This window comes from Crotalus tigris, unplaced genomic scaffold, assembly GCF_016545835.1.
Source record: "Crotalus tigris isolate CLP2741 ecotype Arizona unplaced genomic scaffold, ASM1654583v1 scf7180000017666.379230911805:20528666, whole genome shotgun sequence".
NCBI classification, from domain to species: domain Eukaryota; kingdom Metazoa; phylum Chordata; class Lepidosauria; order Squamata; family Viperidae; genus Crotalus; species Crotalus tigris.
This window is the reverse complement of record NW_024096552.1, coordinates 2,004,800-2,028,917: the sequence shown is the minus strand read 5'-3', so window position 1 is coordinate 2,028,917 and position 24,118 is coordinate 2,004,800. Positions and strand designations below refer to the sequence as shown.

At 38.1% G+C, this 24,118-nt stretch overlaps 1 protein-coding gene across 4 annotated transcripts in view; it reads left to right on the top strand.

Annotated features, from left to right (window-relative positions):
• LOC120305080 (cytochrome P450 4F22) overlaps positions 1 to 10,755 on the top strand; it is a 119,020-nt gene extending 108,265 nt beyond the window's left edge. For all 4 annotated transcript variants that reach the window (XM_039336434.1, XM_039336435.1, XM_039336433.1 and 1 more), the window contains 2 exons: positions 7,925 to 7,995; positions 8,263 to 10,755. In XM_039336434.1, the coding sequence (XP_039192368.1) occupies positions 7,925 to 7,995; positions 8,263 to 8,440 (249 nt within the window). In that variant the 3' untranslated portion in view covers positions 8,441 to 10,755. The remainder of the gene's footprint in view (positions 1 to 7,924; positions 7,996 to 8,262) is intronic.
• Positions 10,756 to 24,118: the final 13,363 nt, after the last annotated feature.

Sequence of the window (24,118 nt, the reverse complement as noted above, 5' to 3'; positions counted from 1 at the left end):
TTCCAACATTTAGGGGAGACATTGGTATACATTTTAGACAATCTTGTGGGTGGGAGATGCCATCTATAAAACATTTTGTAAAGGTTCTCTTTGTAAGAGGTGGCCAAAGTAAGCTTCTTGTTTCTTGCCCATAGTTCTTGCCATATATGCAGATCAAAATTAAGACCAAAATCCTTACTCCAATTCAACATAGTCACTTTTACTTGTTCCTCGTACGTTGCCTGATCTAGCAAATAGTAGTATAATTTTTTAATCATTTTATCCTCAGACCCCAAAATTATTTTATCCAATTCTATTGGTTCTAATTTAATACCTAACTCTTTTTTGTCTTTTCGATATCTTGCCTGCAGTTGCAGGTATGCCCACCATTCTAATTCTATCCCTTCATCGTGGATGGTTTTCCTGGATTTCAATTCCCCTCTTTCATCTAAGATATTTTTATATGTTATGATCTTGTCTAATTGAGTAAATTTTGGGTGTACATATATTTCTAACGGTGAGATCCAACTAGGTACTTGGGTATAATTTGGTTGCCAAATTTTTGTCCATACATCAATAAGAGCTTGCCTAATATAGTGACTTCGAAAATATTTATGTACTTTATATTTATGATCCCATAATATGGCATGCCATCCTATTTGTAGGTCATGGCCCTCCAGACACAATAGTCTCCTATTTTTTAGTAATATCCAATCTCTTACCCATACTAATGCTGCGGCCTGGTAATATTTCTCCAAGTCTGGAAGACCAAATCCCCCCCTTTCCTTTGAGTCCTGTAGTAATTTTAATTTAATCCTTGCTCTTTTTCCTTGCCAGATGAATTTACACATCATTTTGTTCAAATTTTGAAAAAATTTCTTGTCTAATTTTATAGGTATACATTGGAACAAAAATAAGATTTTTGGCAACACATTCATTTTAATCACCGCAATTCTGCCCATAAAAGAGAGCTGTAGGTTAGTCCAAATATCAAAGTATTTTTGAATCTGTTCTATTAACTTATCATAGTTATCCCTTTTAAGCGTAGCGCATTTGGCAGTCAGTTGTATCCCTAAATATCTAATTTTATTTGTAATTTGAACACCAATTCTGTCAACCAATTCATTTTTCTGTATTTTAGTCATATTTTTGACAAGCATTTTAGTTTTTTCTTTATTTATTTTTAAACCTGCTATTTCCCCGTATCTATTCAATGTTTCCATCAGTCTAATCCCTGATTGTAGTGGTTCTTCAATAATAAAAACTAAATCATCTGCAAAGGCTTGTATTTTAAATGTCTCTTTCTTGATTTCTAGACCTTGGATCTGTTCATCTTGCCGGATTGCTCTAGTTAATACCTCAAGAGATAATATAAATAACAATGGTGATAGTGGGCAGCCTTGCCTTGTGCCTTTTTGCATTTGGAAACTCTCAGTCAGTTCTCCATTGATTATTACTTTGGCCACCTGCTTAGAGTAAACTGATTTAAACATATTTAAGAAATTTTCCCCAAAGTCCATATACAATAATTGATTAAACATAAAATCCCATTTTACATTGTCGAATGCTTTTTGGGCATCAAGAAAAATTAAACACATTTGCTTTTCATTATGTACTTCATAATATTCCAATATGTCCAAAACAGTCCTAATATTGTTTCTTATATATCTTTTAGATAGAAAGCCGTTTTGATCAATATGTATAAAATCCACTAAGAACCTTTCCAATCTTTGTGCCATTATTGCCATGAAAATTTTGTAATCTGAATTCAAAAGAGAAATGGGTCTATAGTTCTTAATTTGTGTCAGATTGGTGTTTTCTTTAGGAATCAACGTGAGGAAGGCTTCTTCCCATGAAGCTGGTATTTTAGCTTGGGTTAAAACCTCGTTAAATAAGTCCAACAGCATTGGGCTTAAAGATTCTTGTGCAATTTTATACATTTCTGCAGGTATACCATCTGGCCCAGGTGTTTTATTATTCTTCTGTTTCTTAATTGCGACCGAGAGCTCTAAATGTGTTATCTCTTTATTTAGGAGAGTTTTAAATTCTTCTGGCACCTTGGGTAAATCAACTAGTTGTAAATACTGTACTATGTCATGGTTATTTCTCTTTTCGTCGTCCTTATATAAATTCTTGTAAAACTCATATGCCACTAGCTTTTTTCCTTCGTTCTGGCACACCATATTACCTTTGGCGTTATAAAGGTTGGTAACTCTCTGCTTATTATTGTGTTTTTTGATTTTATAAGCCAACCATCTCCCTGGTTTATTGGCATTTTCAAAGAAATTTTGTTTAGTACGTTTTATCTGCTGTCCTAGATCTTCCTTCGTAATAATATCCATCTTATGTTTAATTAAATCAATCTGTTGTTTCAAATCACATCTTTGTGGTTCATTTTGCAGGTTATCCTCAACTTTACGTAGTTCTTCTTCCAGTTGTCTTTGGCGTTGTGTTTTGATTTTGTGTTGCCTAGCCATATAAGAAATTACAACGCCTCTCATGTAGGCTTTGGTTGTATCCCATAAATTTTGGCAGTTTGTATCCTCCTTCTTGTTTGACTTAAAAAACAGATCCAATTGTTCTTCTAATTTTGATTTGAATTCTTTATGATTTAAGATTGCCCTTTTTAGAGTCCATCTCCTCGTGTTTTTTTGCCCCTTCCATTTAATTCTAATCGGATTGTGATCAGCCCAGGTATTTGTATCAATCATAATCTCCTCTACTTCTAAATTTAAGTCAGCTCACATCCACACCATATCAATTCTGGACCAAGATTGATGACGTCCAGAATAAAAAGTAAACTGTTTTTTCCCAGGATTCCTTTCTCTCCAAATATCCTGTATATTAAACTCATCTACCATTTTAAAGAAAATATCAGATATTGTTCCTCTAATTCTTTTTCTATTCTTTCCACATTTATAATCTAGATTATTATCCACAATTGCATTATAGTCACCCATTATACAAATGCTATCATGTTCCAATTGGCTAATAATGTTATAGAGTTTTTTATAGAAACGTTTTTGCCCCTCGTTCGGGGCATAAATTCCAACCAAAAGAATTTTGGTTTTATTCAAAATTACTTCCACAATTAGAACTCTGCCATCTTTGTCCTTATAAATTTGCTTAGCCACAATTTCTTGTTTAATATATACTACCACACCTCCTTTCTTATATTGCGAAAGTGTTGCGAACATATTCCCCAGTTTAGGACAATTTAATAAATATTGATGTTGTTTTTTAATGTGGACTTCTTGTAACATTATTATATCTAAATTCATCTTATTGAGCCTATTGAAAAACTTCTTCCTTTTTGTTGGAGAGTTGAGGCCATTAACGTTGATAGATATAGATTCAACACATTTCTTCCCCTCCTTATCTATGTTTAGATCTAGTTACTATTGCTGGTCTAGACTCTTGAGTTTGTAAATCCTTCCCTCTTTCCACTGTTGATCTTATCGGTCTAGCCTCTTTAATTTCCTTAAACCTACTCTCCTCCTGCTTTTCTTCATTTTTCCCTTCATCAGTGTCCTCTCGAAGCTCAACTCTTTTACCTCTAGCTTCAATGGCTTGCACCAGTGTCTCTCCTTCCTCTCTTGCTTCTCTTTCAACTAAATCTTCCTTACTACCAAAGTTTTCCCTGTAGAATTCCTCTGCTTTTTCTATTGAGTCTAGGCGAAACTTTTTCTCCTGCCATGTTACCAGAATTCCTTCCGGAGTTAGCCATCTAAAATTGATATTTTTCCTTATCAGTTTGGAAGTTATGTATTGGTAAGGCCTTCGCAGGTCTCTCACTCTTTTGGGCACTTGTTTAAGTACAATCAGCTGTTTACCTCGATATTCCAGTGTATCATCTCTGAATCTGAAAAGAATTTCATCCCTAACTGATTTCTTAATAAACCTAATGTGCACTTCTCTGGGAAGATTGTGTCGTCTTGCGTAATTTGTGTGTATTCTATAGGTTTCATCTATCTCATTGGCCATCTCCTCTCTTGTAGACCCCAACGCTCCTGCTAGAATATCTGACATTATTACTGGGAGGTCTTCACCTTTCATCTCTCCTACATTTTGAAACCGTAGATAATGAGCAGCCTTCTCAAGTTCCAAAGAAATAACTGTGGTTTCTAATTCTTTATTGGCTTGAACTAGCCTTTCATTCATTTCATCCACTCTCTGCTCTTCTTTATCCATCCTTTCCTCCATTTCTACTAGTTTTTGTTCATTTTTCATAAGTTGGTGGTGGAAGGATTCAAATTTCCCATCCATAGATTTAATTTTATCTTTAAGTTCACCTGTATCATTCCTTATTTCACCTATTTCTTTTTTCAGATCTTCATGGTTTTTACACATTAACTCTTGCATTGATTGCAGCATTTGTTGCAAGTCTTTAAGTGGGTTTTCCCTATTTTTTTGAGCCATTTCTTCTAGTGATCTTTGCCTAACAGAACCTGGTTCCAGCAATGTAGTTTGAAATGTCTGCTTTCTCCCTATTCCAGCCCTTGTAAGATTTGGAGTACTAGACATTTTTTTCAATTTTCCAAACCAACCAAGTGACAGCTTTTTCTTGATGGGCTTGTTTGTGCCTGTCTTGTAAATGCTTCTTCGCGAAGCGCAGAACCCCACCCTGTTTTGGTTGGGAACCCTGGTACCTTTCAGGCGCAATTCTTCCTGAGGTTGTACCTTCCGACAGCCCAGACACACAGCTGCAATGTGTCCCTGCTTTCCGCATGCCCTACAGATAGCGGAGCGGAATCTACAGTCGGTCCTCTTGTGGCGACCTCCACAACCAAGGCACTTGGGGAGAGCTGAAGAGCTTCCTTTCTGTTTCCTTTCTTTCGTGGGGTAGAGACGGTCTACTTCATCATCAGGATCCTCCTCTGGGTTCCTTTGGGCTCCTTCCTGGTACACGGATGCAGCCTCTGGATTGCTTCTAATCGGCCTCATGTTCTTGATGGTGCCGCCCGCTGCCTCTTCTGCAGTAACCTCTCTCAAGGCATCTTGGAATGATAAGTCTTGTTTAGCAAAAAGTCTCTGCTGTAATTCTCTATGCCTCAGTCTGCATACAAATCTGTCTCTCAGCCGTTCTTCTAGATCCTTGAACTCGCAGTGTTTAGCGGCTTTTCTCAGCGCGGCAATATATTCTTTGGCTGATTCTCCGGGTTGCTGATCTCTCTGTTCGAAGGTGTGGCACCAAGCGATGACAGACAGCTTGGGCTGGAAGTGTTCCTTGAGTAGTTTTTTGAGATCTGTGTAATTAACAGATTCTAGAGGTACAGGTGCTGCTATGTTTTCAGCAATTTCGAATGCGTCTTGACCGCAAATGCACAGCAGGGTGGTGGCTTTCAAACTATCTTCTCTTACTTGGTTGACTTTAAGATAGTTTTCCACCCTGGCTACGTAGGATTCCCATCTTTCCGGATGCGAGACGTCAAATTCTGAAAGTCTTCCTACTTTTGCCATTTTTGTAGAAAAGGAAGGGTCTATCAGCCAGCCTACCCCCGATGCTCGCTGGATTGGCGGGTAGCTGCCAAGTCAACGCCATTCCTACCGCTCAGGACTCTCTCGGGTAAGCTTACACCTGTCTTCGGTCGATGTAAGGCAATCCCACCTTTGTCACCAGTGTTGCGTCCTTCGTGAAATGGCAATGACACGAGAAGCAGTTGTAGTTCTCAGGAACTTCTTTATTTCTGTTCAGCATACTGGTTACAAGACGCCGACAACGCCCAATCTCCCAGCCTCTTTTATAGGCCATTCCCAGGCCAATCTGCAACATTTGGTGCGCCAGCACTCGCGCCTGCGCGCAAGTGCTGGCGACAGCCAGTCTGGTCCCGGGCAGCTTGCACCTGCCCAGGACCGTTGCAATGCCCCAAGCCTGCTTCCACAGGCTCAGGACATAACACAGTTTATGCTTTTTCCTCCAACAAAACAAAAAGTAAATTATTGAATTGCATCATCTCAAAAACTCTTTGTTCATTGTCATGTGCTTTGTGATTGTTTTATTGATGTTAATGTTTTTATATTTAATGCTAATTTTTTAATGAGGGAGGATGGAAAAATTGTAATGTTACCTACCTGCTGATTCTTCTCCCTTTGAGCTCTGTAACTGAGGCCATTTCATTGATAACATTTTATTTCTTATTTTCAGACATCTTGCTTCTCAGGATCCAACTCATAAAATTCCCTTGGAGCTTGGGGAGGGGTGATCTTCAGAACTTTGGGTCAATTTTGCATAAAAAATTCTCTTTTGTCAGATGTAAGATGATTACTGGCATATAAGGTTTCATTTGAGTGAGCCTTGTTCCCTCAAACCTATGAATTGTGCAGCACGCACTGTTTTGCCCGTAAGACCAAGCAGGAATCAATAAATGCATTTTTGCTACCTGACTGAAATGGCAGAGAGAAGGTGATGTCAAGCATCAGTTAGTCTTTAAATTGTGGCAGAGAGGTTCTATTTGCTTAGTGTGTAATACAGACGTATTCTACGGACAGATGTTTATCTGCCCATAAAAAGTTTATGTAAGTTTCCTAGCACAAAATGTTTTCAGAATTAGAGCAAGAGGAGAATGATCTCTATAGTTCTATCATTTCCATAAACACCTCCAAGGAGTAATCCTCAATGGGGGGAAATGGGTGAGCAATACCGAAAGTTGTGTGTATCAATTTGTTTTATTTTTTATCTGAAGTATTTTTATGAATGTAATGCATTGTAAAATTGAAAATAAAAATTTTTTACAAAAAAAAATGAAACTACATCTATATGGAGGGAAGCATATATAGGTTCTGTCTTGGATCCAGGGTCTTCAACATCTTCATAAATGATCTAGATGATGAGATAGAATTTGCAGACGGATCATCAAATTTGCAGATGACACCAAGTTGGGGGGAATTGCTAACAGTTTGGAAGATTGGCTCAGTATTGTGAAGGATCTTGAGAGACTTGAGCATTGGGTTGTGTCTGACAAGACGCAATTGAGAAAATTAAGGTTCTGCACTTAGTCAGGAAAAACCAAATGCACAGATATAGAGAAGGCAGTACCTGGCTCAAAAATAATAACTGAGCAGGATCTAGGTGTCCTACCTAGTGGACCACCACTTAGGTATGAGGCAGCAATGTGCTGCACCTATCAAAAAAGCTAATACAGTCCTAGGCTGCATCAACAGAGGTATAGCATTAAGATCACAAGAAGTGAAAGTACCACTTTATATTGCATTAGTAAGGCCGCACATGGAACACTGCATCCAATTCTGATCACCATAATACAAAAAGATGCTGAAACCCTAGAAAGTATGTATAGCAGAGCAACAAAAATGATAAGAAGTCTGGAGACTAAACTGTAGAATGAATGGTTAAGGGAGGGAGGTATGTCTAGCCTATCAAAGATTGGGGCTGAATGATAGTAGTCTTTCAGTACTTGAGGGACTGTCACAGAGAAGAGGGAGTTGACTTATTCTCAAAAGTACATGAAGGCAGGACAAGAAGCAATGGGTTGAAGCTGTTTAAAGAGAGAACCTAAAACTAAAGAGAAATTTCCTCACAGTGAAAATAATTAATAATTAATCAAAAAATAATCAATTTGCTTCCTAGAGTTGTGAGTGCTCCATCGCTGGAGGTTTTCAAGACTGGACAACCATTTGTCCAGAATGGTATAAAACCTCCAAGTTCCCTTCCAGCCCTATGATTCTATGATTTAAGTTTAAGAAAGTCCTGTGCTGGACTTCCTATTTGTGTCAGAACTTTTACTAGCCCCCATTCCCAGATCATCAATTGGCAGAACTGATCTTCCAGGTCCTCACTGTCTGATGAATACTCTTAGGAATGCCAACTCCTGTTCCTATGCTTGGATAAATGGCATGTAATAAATGAAACACTTGGTATTTATCAGTTCCTTCTTAAGTTCACATCTTCTCATTCAACCCACTCATCTAATCTGTTTATCTTTCAAAGGTCTATAACCCATATCGCTTTGATTCAGCACATCATCCACTAGCTTTTGTGCCCTTTTCTGCAGGACCAAGGTAAGCAAATATCCAGCTAGAGACAAAATAGTTGTTAAGAAAAAAAGAGAAGGATTTTGGAGGATATCCATGTGACATTCTTAATGGGGGCTTTGGGGGCAAGGAACGGGGGCTTTGGGGGCAAGGAACATGAAAATACATGCTGAAAGTTTCAGCACAGCAGCCAGTTTGGTCTCTAATGGGGAAAAAACCCTTAATGAAGCTAGATTTGTCCAATGAGCTATAGAAAAAGAGAAGCCACTGATCTGGAGTCTTTCTTCCCTGCAGGAACTGCATTGGGCAGAACTTTGCCATGGCAGAGATGAAGGTGACCCTGGCACTGACATTATTGAGGTTTGTGGTGCGGTTGGATGAGAGCCGACCTGTACGGCGCAAGCCAGAGTTAATCCTGCGGGCAGAGAATGGGCTGTGGCTGCAAATGGAACCAATCCATGCTGAATCTTGATCAGAAGTTCTATATAGAATTTGCTGGTCTACAACCTGGCATCTATATTGTAATGCACCAAGAGGACTTTTGATCAGAGATGCTTTTTGCTTCTAGCTTTGTAGAAGGCAGGATAGATTTATTTTGCACACATTTTTCCATCGCTGTTTCTATGTTTCCTAGTCTACTAATTGCTGCTTAGACCTAGTTTATTGCTTTGCTACCATGAAGATCTCCAAGAGGTATTCTAAATTAAAGCCATATGAAATGAACTTTTGGCTTGGTTTTAAATATTTAGATGATGGGATGCCTATAGTATAGAATCAAACTTCCAGGTTTTCAAAAAAAGATTGGACAGTCATTTAGAATTGTCTGGGATGCAATATGGTCTCCTGCCTTGGGCAGGTCTAGAAGATTACCAAGGTCTCTTCCAGCCCTATGATTTTATGATTCTAAGCTATTCAATGACAACTGTCTACAAAACTATAGCCCAAGAATTCCAGCACAAAAACAAATGCATTCTGAATATTCCAAACATCATCTAGGTTGGCTTTCCATGCTGCGCTTTTATGTACTGCTATTAACATTCTATCCCTTCCAAGGGGAATTTCTAATCCTTTCTAACAAAAGCAATTTCCATTCTGGAAAATCGTCTCCACCGTGAGGAAAGTAGAAGAAGGAAGGAGTATTAAGTATGCTCACCACCTTGAGTTATTGTAAAAATAATAAAGGTGGGATACAAATACTTAGACAAATAAACAAATATAAAGTTTCACATAGGTGTGATGATTCAGTCTATTTTACTCTAGTTTAATTCATATTTTATTCATGCCTTGATAACCCATTTTTATTCATGTATTGTTTTATTTAGCACATAGATATTGGAGGCCATAGTAATAAATGAAAACCAGGCTTCCTGCCTTCTTCCCTTGGAATGCCTACTCACCACGGGGATTGATGAGATTAGGTACCAAGTTATTTAGAAATTCTTTTAGTGTAGAAATGTTATTGATAAGATAAAGATCCTTACACATCTTGTAACCTTTACTTGAACTAGGTTATTATGACTAGTGAAAATGTATGCATGATGTTGCTTTTTATGATTAGTTTATAGCATTCTATGTTTCCATAATTGTTCCAAACGTGCTTTTTCCAAAAGGCAACTGGACTTTCTTGGTTCATCCAAGAAAGCTTCTCATCCAAAAAGCTTCTTTAGTTCTAACTGACTGGTGAGGAATGGAAGTATTTATATTCTTTGTAGCCATCTGAGGGTTGGTTGTTAGCTCTCTGAGAGTCATTGAGACGAGAGTTTATCTCTAACTTCAGAGTCACCTGAATCAGAATGTAAAGGGGTGTGGAACCTTTTCCGGACTACTGAAAGAATTGTGTTATAAACAGGAGAAAAGTAGTGTCATATTCTTCCCCCTCCATTGAGGGAAGGCTATTCAATTTTAACACAAATGGCCTCTTTGACACCTCTTTCAAACCTGTGATCCATTCTGTCCAGAATGGAACTTTGTTGTCTTCAAAAGAGTGACCTTTGCTTTCAGGGGCAGATGCACTGTTGAATCCTGTCCTGATGAATCTGTTCTCCTGTGTTGTCCATGTGTTTGTGAAATGGTTATTTTGTTTACCCAATGTCTGCACGTCTCACTGCATTGCACTGCATATACTACATTGTTCTATTTGTGTCTCGGTATTTTGTATTTGGGGTGGACAACCTTCTGTCGTAATGTATTCCTGGGTTTAAAGTGTGCATGTTGGTTGAAAATCTTCCTAAACTTTTCTGATATTCCTGCAACGTATGATATGACAATATTGCTCTGTTTGTTTTTGTCTGTTATGAAGAAGCACCTGCTGGATCTCTTTGTGGATTTGATGAATGGCTAGTTAGGATAGCTATCAGTTCTGAGGGCTTCCTTGATGTGTGTTTGTTGTTTTCCCTCTTTGCTGGTAGGCAAAGGTGTAGGGTTTCAATTACTGAGTCTCAGAGAGCTAATGAACAATTCTCAGAATGCTTTCGACCAGATGGCTGCAAAGAATATAAATCTTTCCATTTCCCATCAGTCAGAAATGGAGAAGCTTCTTGGAAAAGAAGTGAAATGATTTCAAAGGAATAAACAAATTTCAGTTGCCTTTTGGAAAAAGCACCTTTGGAATAACCATGACCTGGATGATTGAGAATCTCCATAGACATGCTTCCATGACTGATTGACTGCCATGTATCTTTTTAAAGTTGTATAAAAGGAGGTCCATTCTAAGCAGGAGTCTGCTTATGTTAGAACTTGCTTCTGAGCAACCTTTTATTTGCAAATAAAAGTTTCAATCCTTTCTACTATTCTGGTGTGATTTTTGGGCTTACACATTAGGTAAAAAGTCTCCATCTTTCTGGAACAACAGGAGCATAAATTGCTCAAATGTTTTTAAAAATTCCAAATGCCAAACAAAGCAGTTTGTGGCTGGAGAACAAGCCATCCATTAGGTGCATGTTTGTGGCCTCTGATTGTCTGAGTTGCATGTTGGTTAGTGGTAATGAAGATAATGGATCACTTGAAACCAGTTTGGTATAGTGGTTAAGGCATCAGGCTTGGACACAAAGCCATCTAGGTGACTTTCTCTCAGTTCTAAGGAGATAATGACAAGCCACTTCTGAAATCTTGCTAAGAAAACTGCAGAGACTTCTGAAGACAGTTGCCAGATGTCAATATTGATTCAAAGGAAGCGGGGGGAGAGATATGCATAACATTCAGTTTCTATAATTGAGAAGTAGATTATTGATCCTTTGATATAAAAACAAAATGTTTCTATTTTTGTCTGTGAAGGGCTTGCTCCATTCATTATAACTGAACCTCACAAATCTCTTTTTCCAACAGTAGTCCTCTTCTCTTCTCTTCTCTTCTCTTCTCTTCTCTTCTCTTCTCTTCTCTCTCTCCCCCCTGAGGGAGGTAAAGGCCAAGGAAAAGGGCAATAGATGATATTCACTCAAAGTTACAGCTCTTAGGAAGTCTAGAAGGAGAAATGCTCAAACTGCAATCTGTAGCAATTAATCTTTAGATTCAGCCCCATTCTGATAGATTATGACTGGGCTCTCAAGTTCAACTTTTTGTGACATGTCTATTTTCCCATCTCTATACAGGAGCCTCAACCATGTCTAACACTCTGGAATGAAACCTCAAATTTATTGGAGTGTCCATTATCTGTATTGGCTAGGTTGTGGTCATAATTCTGAAAGTTCAAAGCTACCAAAGCTCTTGGAAGTTGTCACATTCAAACCAAGCTAATGTAGCCTGCTTCCTTAGCAGTGTTCCCTGGTTGGCTGATTAGGGCCTTGACCCTAGAATTGAGACAGGTGGACAAAAATCTGAGTACTGGGGGACAGATTCAAGAGCAGAAGAAAGGAACGAGGGAGCGAAAACCATGACACTGCTATGAGGAAAGAAGGCTGGACTCCTTCTGAAAGAGAGAGAAAGATTGCCCCTCCCCCCCCCAAGGAACAGGACACTTATATCTCACCCTGGAGATTACATCCTAGCTGCCATGAGAGGTAGACTTGATAGGCCTCTAATTGGGCCAGCAGAGGATATGTTTATTGACAATAGATTGGTGAAGGGCCATTTGGCCAAAAAGGATAGTCTTTGGGATATTTTTAGCTTGAGCAACATTGCTCACCATAAGATTTAATAACAGAACAGAATAACAGAGTTGGAAGGGACCTTCAAGGTCTTCTAGTCCAACCTCCTCAAGTAAGAGACCCTATATCCATGGTGGCAAACCTATGGCACGGGTGCCAGAGGCGGCACGCAGAGCCCTCTCTATGGGCACGCACGCCGTTGCCCCAGTCCTAGGCCTTCAGCTGGGTTTTATAAAACCTTTTTGCTTTAGGCCTCCGCCACCATATGCAAAAAAAAAAAGTTTTATTCAATCAATTTCAACTTGATTGAAAAAAGGTCTTGCAAAGTTGAAATTGATTGATTGAACTTTTTAGTCCCAGTCTGTCATTACCACGGCAGCCACACCCACCCAATGGGCCACGCCCCCCCAATTGTCCACAGCCACCCAATTGGCCACGGCCACCCGGCACCCGAGGATACATAAGTGGGTTTCGGGTTGCAATTTGGGCACTCAGTCTCTAAAAAGTTCACCATCACTGCCCTATATCATTCCAGACAAGTGGCTGTCTAGTCTCTTCTTAAAAACCTCCAGTGATGGAGCATCCACAATTGAAATTTCTCTGTAGTTCCAGATTGCTTCTCCCCCTTTTTTTTTGTAAAATTTTTTTTTTCAATTTTACAATACATAACAATCTTACAAATACTTCAGATAAAAAATAAAACAAATTGATACACACCACATTCGGTCTTGCCCGCCCATTTTCCCTCAAACCGCATCCCACCTCAAACCAACTTACTTCTTTCCCTCTTTTTCTTCACTCACCCCCTCTCCTCCTTCACCTCCACCTTCCTACTTACTTTTCACCTTCTTCTTCTCCTTCTTGATGCAGTCCAGGGGAAATGCCCGAGCAGTTCCTCTCTCAAAATTAAAACATTAATATTATATACAATAAGACTATTTCTACTTTATCTGAACTACTTAAACTTCAACCCATCCACCCCCACCCCCCACCCCCCACCCCCCTCCCACCCCGACTTCCCAGAGCAAAATACAGGATTATGCAAACATATTAAACATAATCTATTTAAGTTTACTAATTATACAATGAACAAAATCATAAAAACCCTTAACTCTCTTCAAACTTTAATATCATAAGTTTATAAACAAAATCATTACTCATAGAATAAGTGAAACTTTGTAGTTCCATATTTCTTCTGAACATATTCTATCCATCTTCTCCATACGTTAAAATATCTCTCTTGTGAATGGTCCTTTAAATAAGCAGATATTTTAGCCATTTCTGCTAAATTAGAAACCTTAAATACCCATTCTTCTAAAGAAGGCAGAGTATCCTTCTTCCAATATTGACCCACCAGTAATCTTGCTGCTGTTATTAAATTCAATATTAAAATAGTTTCTTTAACATTAAAATCCACAAAAATTCCCAAAAGAAACAGTTGGGGAGTAAACTTAATCTTCCTTTTAAAAACCTTTTGAATGTTCCACCAAATCATAATCCAGAAGGCTTTAATAACTTTACAAGTCCACCAAACATGAAAATAGGTTGCATCCAAGCAACCACATCTCCAACATTTAGGTTGCAGGTTCGGGTACATACAGGACAGTTTTTTAGGATCCAGATGCCATCTATAAAACATTTTATAAAAATTTTCCCTCAAATTCTGGGCCTGTGTAAATTTAACATTTCTAGTCCAAATTACCTCCTATAGGTCCAACGAGATCGGTTCTTGAATATTCTGGGCCCATTTAATCATACAATCTTTGACTGTTTCTGAATCCAATTTTATTAACTCATTATAAATTCTTTTAATATGGGCACATTTCTGATCCGTGATCTGAATTACCAAATTTTCATCTACTAAAGTAATTCCCACTTTCTTATCCAAAGTCCATCTCTGCACGATTTGCTAATATTGAAACCACGATTGTAAAATGTTTTCTTGCCTTAACACATCAGAAGACTTTAATTGCCAATCAGTGCCCGACCAAATAAGTAACTCTTTATACAAAATTTTGTCAAAATTCATCCCCTTAGAAACCCCCTGGATTGCTTGTCCAGGGATCACCCAAATAGGTATTTTATAATTTAACTTTTAATAATATTTTTCCCAAACTCGAAGTAAAGCATATCTTAAAATATGTGACTTAAAGACCGAATCTACTTTCTTATCAAAAATTAAATATGCATGCCAACCATATAATAAATCCCACCCTTCAAGAACAAGAATATCTCTATTTGTTAAATTAAGCCAGTCACTTACTAAAGTTAAAGTGGCCACATCATAATATAATTTCAGATTTGGTGCTTTAAGTCCACCTCTTTCTCGAGCATCTTGTAAAATCTTAAACTTTTCCCTTGATTTTTTCCCGCCCCAAATAAATGTATTAATACCCTTCTGCCACTCATCCAAATTAGCATCCTTCTTTAAAATGGGTATCATCTGAAACAAAAAAAGAAACTTTGGTAGAACATTCATCTTCACTACTGAAATTCTCCCCAATAATGATAGTTGTAGCTTTTGCCAATCATTTAAATCTTTTTAAACTTTAACCCATAAGCGCTCATAATTATTCTTATACAATTTTCCATTAGATGTTGTAATATAAACTCCTAAATACTTAACCTTATTAACTATTTCATAACTGGTTGTTTCAGCTATAAAATCTTTTCCCTTCCTAGACATATTTTTCAATAATATTTTAGTTTTATTCTTATTTATCTTAAAACCAGAGACCTGTCCATACTGTGCTACAATTTCAATCAGATCTTTGACCGAATCTGTTGGATGGGATAATGTCACAACCAAATCATCAGCAAAAGCTCTCAGCCTATAATCAATCTTACTTATTTTTATTCCTTTTAATCTAGATGAGTCTCGAATTTTAATAAGTAAAATCTCCATTGTTAATACAAATAGCAAGGGGGATAAAGGACAACCCTGTCTTGCACCTTTTCCTATTTTAAATACGCCTGTTAATCCCCCATTAACTATAATTTGTGCCGATTGTTGTTGATAAATGGCCTTGAGAGCAGACAAGAATTTATCTCCAAAATTCATTTCCTCTACAACTTTCAATAAAAAATTCCAATCTAATTAATCAAAAGCTTTCTCAGCGTCTATAAATATTAAAGCAGCAGGGATTTGGTTGTTCTTATCCAAATACTCTATTAAATTAACAATTTGTCTTACATTGTTTTTCATATATCTCCCCATTATAAATCCAGATTGGTCAGTATGAATCAATTATTTCAAAACCTGCATTAATCTATTTGCCAGTATCTTTGCAAAAATCTTATAATCTGTATTTAAAAGAGATATAGGCCTGTAATTTCTAGGTTGGGACAGATCCTGGTCATCCTTTGGAATTAATGATATGAAGGCCGTTCTCCAAGATGGAGGTAATTCTGCTCCAGATAAAATATCATTAAAAAGTACCTTTAATGGTTCTATCATTTCTTCAGATAACATCTTGTAATAAATCGCTGTTAACTCATCAGTACCTGGAGTCTTACCAACCTTCAATTGTTTAATTGCAAAAATAATCTCTTCAGAAGTAATTAAACTATTAATCCCATCACATTGATCACTCGTAAGTCTAGGAAAATGTGCTCCCTGTAAATATTTTTCTATATCTGAAGTTTGTATACTTTCACTAGCATATAATTTAGAATAAAAATCTTAAAAAGACTTTTTAATCAAATTTTGTTGGTAGACTTCTTTACCTTTATAAATTATTTTATCTATAATCCTCGATTTCTGTTTCTTACGTAATTGATAAGCCAACCATCTACCAGGTTTATTTGCATTACAAATGTATTATGTCTTACATACCTCAAATTAGTGATCTTTATGTTTCTGGGTCTGTTTACATCTGTGAGCATTGTTCATAGAAATCAAAACCCTTCTCATATATGCTTTACAAGAATCCCATACCATTGGCATTGAAGTACCCTTATTCATATTCCAAGCAAAAAATTCCTTTAAATAACCTTTACATCACTGTATATTCTCTTCATATCTAAATAAATTCTCATTCAACCTCCGAGACCTTCTAGTTCTTTCTTCTGATGAAATTTCCAACCATACCGGACTGTGGTCTGAAATTATTCTAGGAAATATCTTGGTATTCTTCACCCTAGAAAGGAAATCACTAGTAACCAAGAAAAAAATCAATTCTAGAATAAGATTGGTGTCTATCCGAAAAAAAAGTAAAGTCTTTTTCCTCAGTATTCCGTTCTCTCCAAATATCTCTAAGTTCCAAATCATCCTTTAAATAAAAAAAAAACTTTAGGAAGTCTTGCATGGTTAGAAACTTTAAAGGGACCCTTCTTATCTTTACTTGAGTCTAAAACACCATTCCAATCACCCATCATAATAACTGATTTATAATCCAAAGAAGTTAATTTCTGGTGAATCAACTTATAAAAATGTTTTTGTTGTTGATTGGGAGCATATAAACCAACAAGAAGAGTTCTCTTATCATTTATTAGTAAATCAATACCGTATATTCTGGCGTATAAGACGACTTTCTAAACACTTAAAATCTTCGCAAAAGTGGGGGGTCGTCTTATACGCCGGAAAAATATTACTCAGCAAGTTTTCTCTTCCCCCCCCCTCTCTCTCACTCAAAAAGAGTCCTAGGGTTATTATTAAAACCAGCCGATCAACTAAAGATATCTCTGAGAGTACGATAGGCATTATCTGGCTGTTGTGACGGTAAGATTTCCTGGAGGTTTAATCCCCATTCTATAATGCTACATTGCAAACCGTCTCCTCTCTTCTTCCCTCCCTTTTGCATCCCAATTCCTTGCCCACCCCTCCAGAACTGCGGATTGGTAGTGGCCATCCCCTGATTAATTCATTCAAAGGAAGTAGAAAGGGATGGCCCATGTAATGGGGAAGGGGGGAAAAGAATTGTAGGGTGGTTTTTTTATATAATGAAAACAAACCTAAGCATCTGCGTCCATTCGAGGCACTTCTCAGTGCTTCTTCATGCAAGCTTTTCAGCGTTTACCTCTCACTGCCGGTGAGAGTAGCTTGGGGGAGGCGGAGCTTATGGGTCTGGAAGGGGAGGGGTGTCAGCTAAATTCCTCTCGGAGTTAAGAAGCAGGAATGGAGTGGGGACAGAAAACAGCTACACAATCCTTTTGCCCGAGCTTATGCAAGCAGTTTCTCCCCCCCCCTGCCTAAATAAACTTGCATGGTGCATTTGTGGTGTTATTTATGACAGATCCTGGCTGGTCAATCTGGCTCCCATCTATAAGTACTGTAGTGCACTGAGTTTTAATAACAAATTAAAAGGAAAGCATTTACTCCCCCCTCCATTACCTGAAAAGGGGGCAACTTATCACATTTATGGAAATGCAAGTTTTCGAAGGGCGAATGCCTTTCTTACTTAGTTTATTAACTGCTTCCTTTCCTTCTTCCCTAAACATTCTGGCTGTCTCCAATTTCATTCTTGGTAGTGTTGCTTTAAAAAACTGCTGAGAAGTCCTTTTGCAGGCAGGGCAATTTTCATCAAGGTGTGTGTGCGATTGACAAGGCAGAGCCTTTGACAAACAGGCAGGCTTTCTGCTCACTCAGCTTGGAGAGGCTGTGGAGGATTCGCAGGGTGGAAGACTGAGAGGAGGAGATCCCTGTGTGCAGCCTGCTTGCTCCAAGCCAAAGCTTGCTACTGGGGGGAGGACAATGGAAGGGACCCAGGGAGTCACACGCATGCCTACATGTGCACGCACACACCCTGAGCTACTCATTTGGACTTACAGGTGGCCAATGAGAACTCAGAAACTGTGCTCCCTTTCCCCCTCCCTCATGGAATTAGCTTGTCCATTTTTTCCCTAGGGCCTATACAGGAGTAGGCAACCTTGGCTCTTTTATGACTCATGGACTTCAACTCCCAGAATTCCTGAGCCAGCATAGCTGGCTCAGGAATTCTGGAAGTTGAAGTCCATGAGTCATAAAAGAGCCAAGGTTGCCTACCCCTGGCCTATAAGATGACAGGAAGGGTTGGGCAGGCAGGGAGAGCTGACCCACCCAATCCAAGCAGGCTTTGTATACAACAACCAGCCAAGGTTCATCGCTTGCTGTGATTGGCTGGTTGTTGTATACTGGGTACATACAGTACAGCACCAGTATCTGTACCAGTTCATACAGTACAGCACCAATACATACAGTACAGTATACAAATGTCCAATAGTCAAGACCCCATCATGGCTCCACCAGCAAGAAGAAAGAAATATGAAGCCAGTTTCAAACTTAAAGTTGTAAACTTTGCCATGGAACATAATAACTGCGCTGCTGCAAGACAATATGGAGTAACAGAAAAGATGGTTCGGGACTGGAAAGCAAATGAAAAAGCATTAAAGAGTATGCCAAGGGGTAAGTGTGCATTAAGAAGAGGCACCCCACATTGGCCAGAACTTGAAAAACATGTAGCAGACATGGTGAATGAGCATCGCCAAAACGGTTATGTAGTGACACGAAATAAAATACGTTTGTTTGCACTTCAGTGGGCCAAATCTAACCCAGATCACAGCAACAGATTTAAGGCCACTGCATCCTGGTGTACTAGATTCTTGGAAAGGCATAATATGGTACTGAGGCAAAAGACGAAAATTGCACAAAAATTACCTGCAGATCTTGATAGCAAAGTAATTAGTTTCCATCAATACATAATACAACAGCGCATTAAACATGGCTATGCATTAAGTAGTATTGGAAATATGGATGAAACTCCAATGAATTTTGATATGGTTGGAAATAAAACTGTCCATCAAAAAGGTGAAAAAACAATTTTAATTAAAACAACAGGACATGAGAAGTCCAGTTTTACAGTGGTACTAGCATGCACAGCTGATGGTGCCAAACTGAGACCAATGATTATTTTTAAAAGAAAAACAATGCCAAAACTCAAGTTCCCTGTTGGTTGTTTTGTACATGTGAATGAAAAAGGCTGGATGGATGAAGAAGGGGTAAAGCTATGGCTTGATAATGTATGGAGCAGGCGACCAGGTGGACTTATTCAAAAACGTAGTCTACTGGTGTGGGATATGTTCAGGGCTCATTTAACTCCCAGCACCAAGCAAAAGCTTGCAAGACTAAACACAGATGCGGCAGTTATTCCTGCAGGATTAACATCGTTAGTACAGCCACTGGATGTATGCCTAAACAAGCCATTTAAAGATCGCATTCGAGAACAGTGGAATGAATGGATGGTTAGTGGCGAAAAGTCATTCACAAAAGGAGGAAACATGCGTGCTCCACAATTGGATGTTTTGTGCAAGTTTGTCATAAAAGCCTGGAATGATATTGATGCAGAAACAATAATCAAGTCTTTCAAGAAGTGTGGCATATCAAATTCATTAGATGGTATGGAGGACGACTACTTGTGGCAAGATGAAGAGGAAGCCGAAGCTGAGACCACACCATCTGATACGGAATTCGATCCATACGATGACTGCCTTGCAAATGTATCACAAGATGTCATTGATATTTTTATGATATCAGATGATGAACAGGATGATTTTAAAGGCTTTTAAAGGGAAAGTATCATGCCAGCAAAACCTATAAAAATAGCTTGCAGTTATGATGGGCGTTACTGACTCGCCAGGGACTTGCCCGGCACTTGCTCTCTCTATTGTTTGTTATCTTCCTCCTATCATCATAAGTTCCAGTTTGGTTGACAGCTTAGAAAACAAATAGCATGGCAGCTCCCATGGGTTTATTGTCTTATCCTTCCTTTCAGCTTTAGAGTGAATTAGGAAAAGTTTAATCACTTGCACTGTTTTATGTTTACATGTTTGATGACAAACAGCCTTATGTTTATAAGTGACAGTTTTCTTGCTAAGTACCTTTATGTCATAAGCATTTGAATTAAAATTACCATATTGAAATCAAATCTGATGTTTTTTAATTTTTATTTGGTGTGCGTTGAAAGAGGGGTAGTCTTATACGGCGAGTATAGCCCAAACTCTATATTTTAACTGGAAAAGTTGGGGGTCGTCTTATACGCCCAGTCGTCTTATATGCCGGAATATACGGTAATAACATATGTTCCTTGTAAGTCAAAATCAATTAACTTCTCCTCCTTTTTTCTGCAAAGCAGAAGCTATAAAATGTATCCCCAGCCGGGGATTAAACAAATATTTTTGATCTTTAGAAATAATATGAGTCTCTTATAAACAAATAATATCATTTCTGTGTTGTTTCAAATAATGAAAGATTTTCTTTCTCTTTTGTGGTGAGTTAAGCCCATTAACATTCCAGGTTAGAAGCTTTGCCATCCTTAGCAGGATGAAGCCTTTGGAACAAAGCCTCTAGATTTACAGTCGATGATCTCTTTGGCCTTGCTCCTCCCACCTGCTCCAAAATAGACTGTGGTAAACTTCTATCATCTGCCTTTTGTTGTTGTTGTTGTTGTTGTTGTTGTCTTTCTCTACGTTTATAAGCAGCGCGTGTAATTCTCTGTTCCCTCGGGTCTTCTGTTATTTGCAAATTCTGTTGCATAACTTCAACCAACAATTCTTCTCCCAAAGATGGCACTGAACCTACAGACAACTGTACTTCTGCCTTGCTCTCATCTTTCTTTAATCTTGGAGATGGTGGTGGACTTGCTTTTAAAATAGTAACATAAAAATCTCTTGCTTTTGAAACTGTATTAAGACGGTATCGTGTACCAGTGTAAGTCAGCACTATCCCCACAGGTATGCCCCATCTAAATTGAATTTGTCGCTTCTTAAGTTCTTCAGCCAAAAAAGCAAAGTCTTTTCTTTTTCTAAGAATTTTAGAAGGTATTTCCTTTAAAACTATCACATCCTGAGCTGCAATCTGAAATCTTTGTTTATAGAAGGCCTGTATAATTTCATTACGAAGTGATTTTCTCGCAAAATAGACCACTCTTGGTAATTTCCTCTGTTTTGCAACCCACGAATTAACTCTAAAAATCTTTTCAATATCTTTCAACATTTCTTCGGGATCAATTTCCAAAATAGAGGCCAGTTCTGCTGCAATTTCTTCTCTCAAATTCTCCTTAATATTTTCCTTCAGGCCCCTTATTCTCAAAGCATACTCCATTTCTCTGTATTGTGACATTATAATATCATTCTGTGTAGCATCCACATTTTCTTCTATTTTTTCTACTCTATCTTGTAATATTTCAACATTATCGACCACTTCATCCACCCTGTCGTCAATCTTTTCCACAAGGCCAGCAAGCCCTTGGAGTGCCAAAACAATATCTTTCCTGAGCTCATTACTTTCTTGAGCCAGAAGCTTCCTGTGGCTGCGCCGTGCTGATGGCTGCTGTTTAACAGCTGCCTGTCCCGGGAAATCGTAAAAGCCGGCAAAAACAGCGACGATCAGCTGTTTTGTGGCTTGAAACTTTCCTCCCTGGCAAAGGGAGGGAGGTGAGTTTCTGCCTGGATAGAGGTAAAGCCTCACAACTTTCCCAGTTTTTTTTTCTGGGAGATGAAGTGAGAGCTCCCTCGGAGTCTGGGTGTCTGCTCCATTTCCTTGGATGCCTTTGTTCTCCGAAGAGAACGAAGCTAGACACTGCCTCCACTGCTGCTATCTGATGGGAACAGTAAGTTAACTCAAAAGCAGACAGAGCAGTCAGGAAGAGAAGAATTGATGATTTTACTTTAAACCTAACTCAGTTTGAATTAACATCTACTCTTGTTACTATTCTAACTGGAGTGAAGAAATATGGTGGAGGAATCCTCATTCTTTGTCACTTTCTTTGTTTGAGAACTTTTACTTTCTATTTTTTACTTACTATCTTTAAACTGGCAACAAAGTTTTAACAATGTAATAGACTTGGTTTATTTTAAAGGGGAAAAATTCTTATTCCCTTTTTTTAAGGGGGAATTGCTTTTTCTTCTCCTTTGTTCTTATATTACTATTTTTTGAAAAAGGGAAGGGGAGGAAAACCCCTTCCTTTTAAAAAAAATGGCTTCAAAACATCCTGGATTTTCTTCTCTTTCTAAAACTTCAACTGCCTCTCCAGTAACTCAGACTGTACAACAACCCAAACCTAAACCTTCTCCACCTTCGCCCCCACCTCAGGCATTTACACTTCAGGATTTACAAGATGCTTTAGATAAGACTTTGGAAAAATCACCAGATTGCTTCTCCCCTTGATTAGTTTCTATCCAATGTTTCATGTCTTGCCTTCCTGTCTTTGGAAAATAGGTTGATGCTCTCTTCTTTGTGGCAGCCCCTCAAATATTGGAACACTGCTATCATGTCATCCCCAGTCCTTCTTTTCACTAGACTAAGCGTACCCAATTCCTGCAACTGTTCTTCATGTGTTTTAGCTTGCAAGCCCCTAACCATCTTTGTGCTCTTCTGTTTACTCTTTCTAGAGTCTCAACCTCTTTTTTATAATATGGTGAGCAAACATGAATGCGATATTCTAAGTGTGGTCTTACTAAGGCTTTATAAAGTGATACTAATACTTCATGTGATCTTGATTCTCTCTGTTAATGTTACCTAGGATTGCATTGGCTTTTTTGGCTACTGCTGCACGCTGCTGGCTCATATTAAAGTGATTGTCCACTGGGACTCCACGATCTCTCTCACAGTTACTGTTATTGAAGCAAGTTTCATCTAATCTATATCTGTACATTTGGTTTTTCTTGCCTCAGAAAACCTTACTTTTCTCTACATCTCTACATTCTCTACATCTACAAATTCTCTACACTGAATTTCATTTTGTTAGATGTGCCCCAATATTCAAATCTCTCAAGATCGATCCAGATCTTGAGCCTACTTTCTGGGGTGTTGGCTATTCCTACCAGTTTAATAACACAGCAAATTTGATAAGTTCCCCTTCTATTCATCATCTAAATCATTTATGAAGATATTGAAGAACACTGGGCTTAAGATGCAACCTTGGAAAACCCCTTTGCTTACTTCCCTCCATATAGAGGTAGTTCCATTAAGGACTAAACATTAAGTGCAGTTTGTCAGCCAGTTAGAAATCCATCTGGTGATGAGGCTATCTATGCCACATTTTTCTAGCTTACCAAGAAGTAGATTGTGAAATACTTTGTCAAATGCCTTATTGAAATCCAGGTATACTATGTCCACAGCATTTCACTGGTCTACTAATTTAGTCACTTTGTCAAAGAATGAAATAAGATTTGTTTGGCTTGAACTGTTTTTGACAAACCCATGTTGGCTTCTGGTTATAACTTTACTTACTTCTAGGTGTTCGCAGATCTGTTTGATAAACTGTTCCAGGATCTTCCAGGATAATGATGTCAGGCAGATTTATCTGTAATTGCCTTTTTTTCTTTTTTGAAGATGCTACCACATCAAATCTTTTCCAATCCTCTGGTAATTTCCTGGTGCTCCAGGATCTTTGAAAGATATGATATAATGGTTCTGAGATCTCATCTGCCAGCTCCTTCAGAATTTTGGGATGTAATCTGTCAAGTCCCAGTGATTTGAACTCATCTAGAGCAGACAGGTTTTCTCTTACCATTTTCTTGCTTTGTATTCCTAGTCTGTCTTTTATGATTATATTTTTGGTAGATTGAGCTGTATTTTCTTTTTGCATGAAAACATGCAAAGAATTGCCAATCCTTCCCTACCAAACTAAGTAATTCCTTATAAGAAATCCTATCCAAATTCACTCCTCTAGATACCCCCTCTATCACGTGTCCGAGAATCCCCCAAATTGGAATTTTATAATTTAACCTATAATAATACTTCTTCCAGACATGTAATAAAGCGTTTCTTAAAATATGAGATTTAAAAACCTGATCTACTTTTTTATTATAAATTAAATATGCATGCCATCCATATAATAAATCCCATCCCTCAAGAAAAAGTATATGTTTATTTGTTAATTTAAGCCAATCACTAACCAGCGTTAAAGCCACCGCATCATAATACAATTTTAAATTAGGCACCTTAAGTCCTCCTCTTTCCCGAGTATCTTGTATAATCTTAAACTTAACTCTTGGTTTTTTTCCCTGCCCAAATAAACTTGTTAATACCCTTCTGCCATTCCTCCAAGTTGGCATCTTTTTTCAAGATAGGTATCATTTGAAACAAAAAA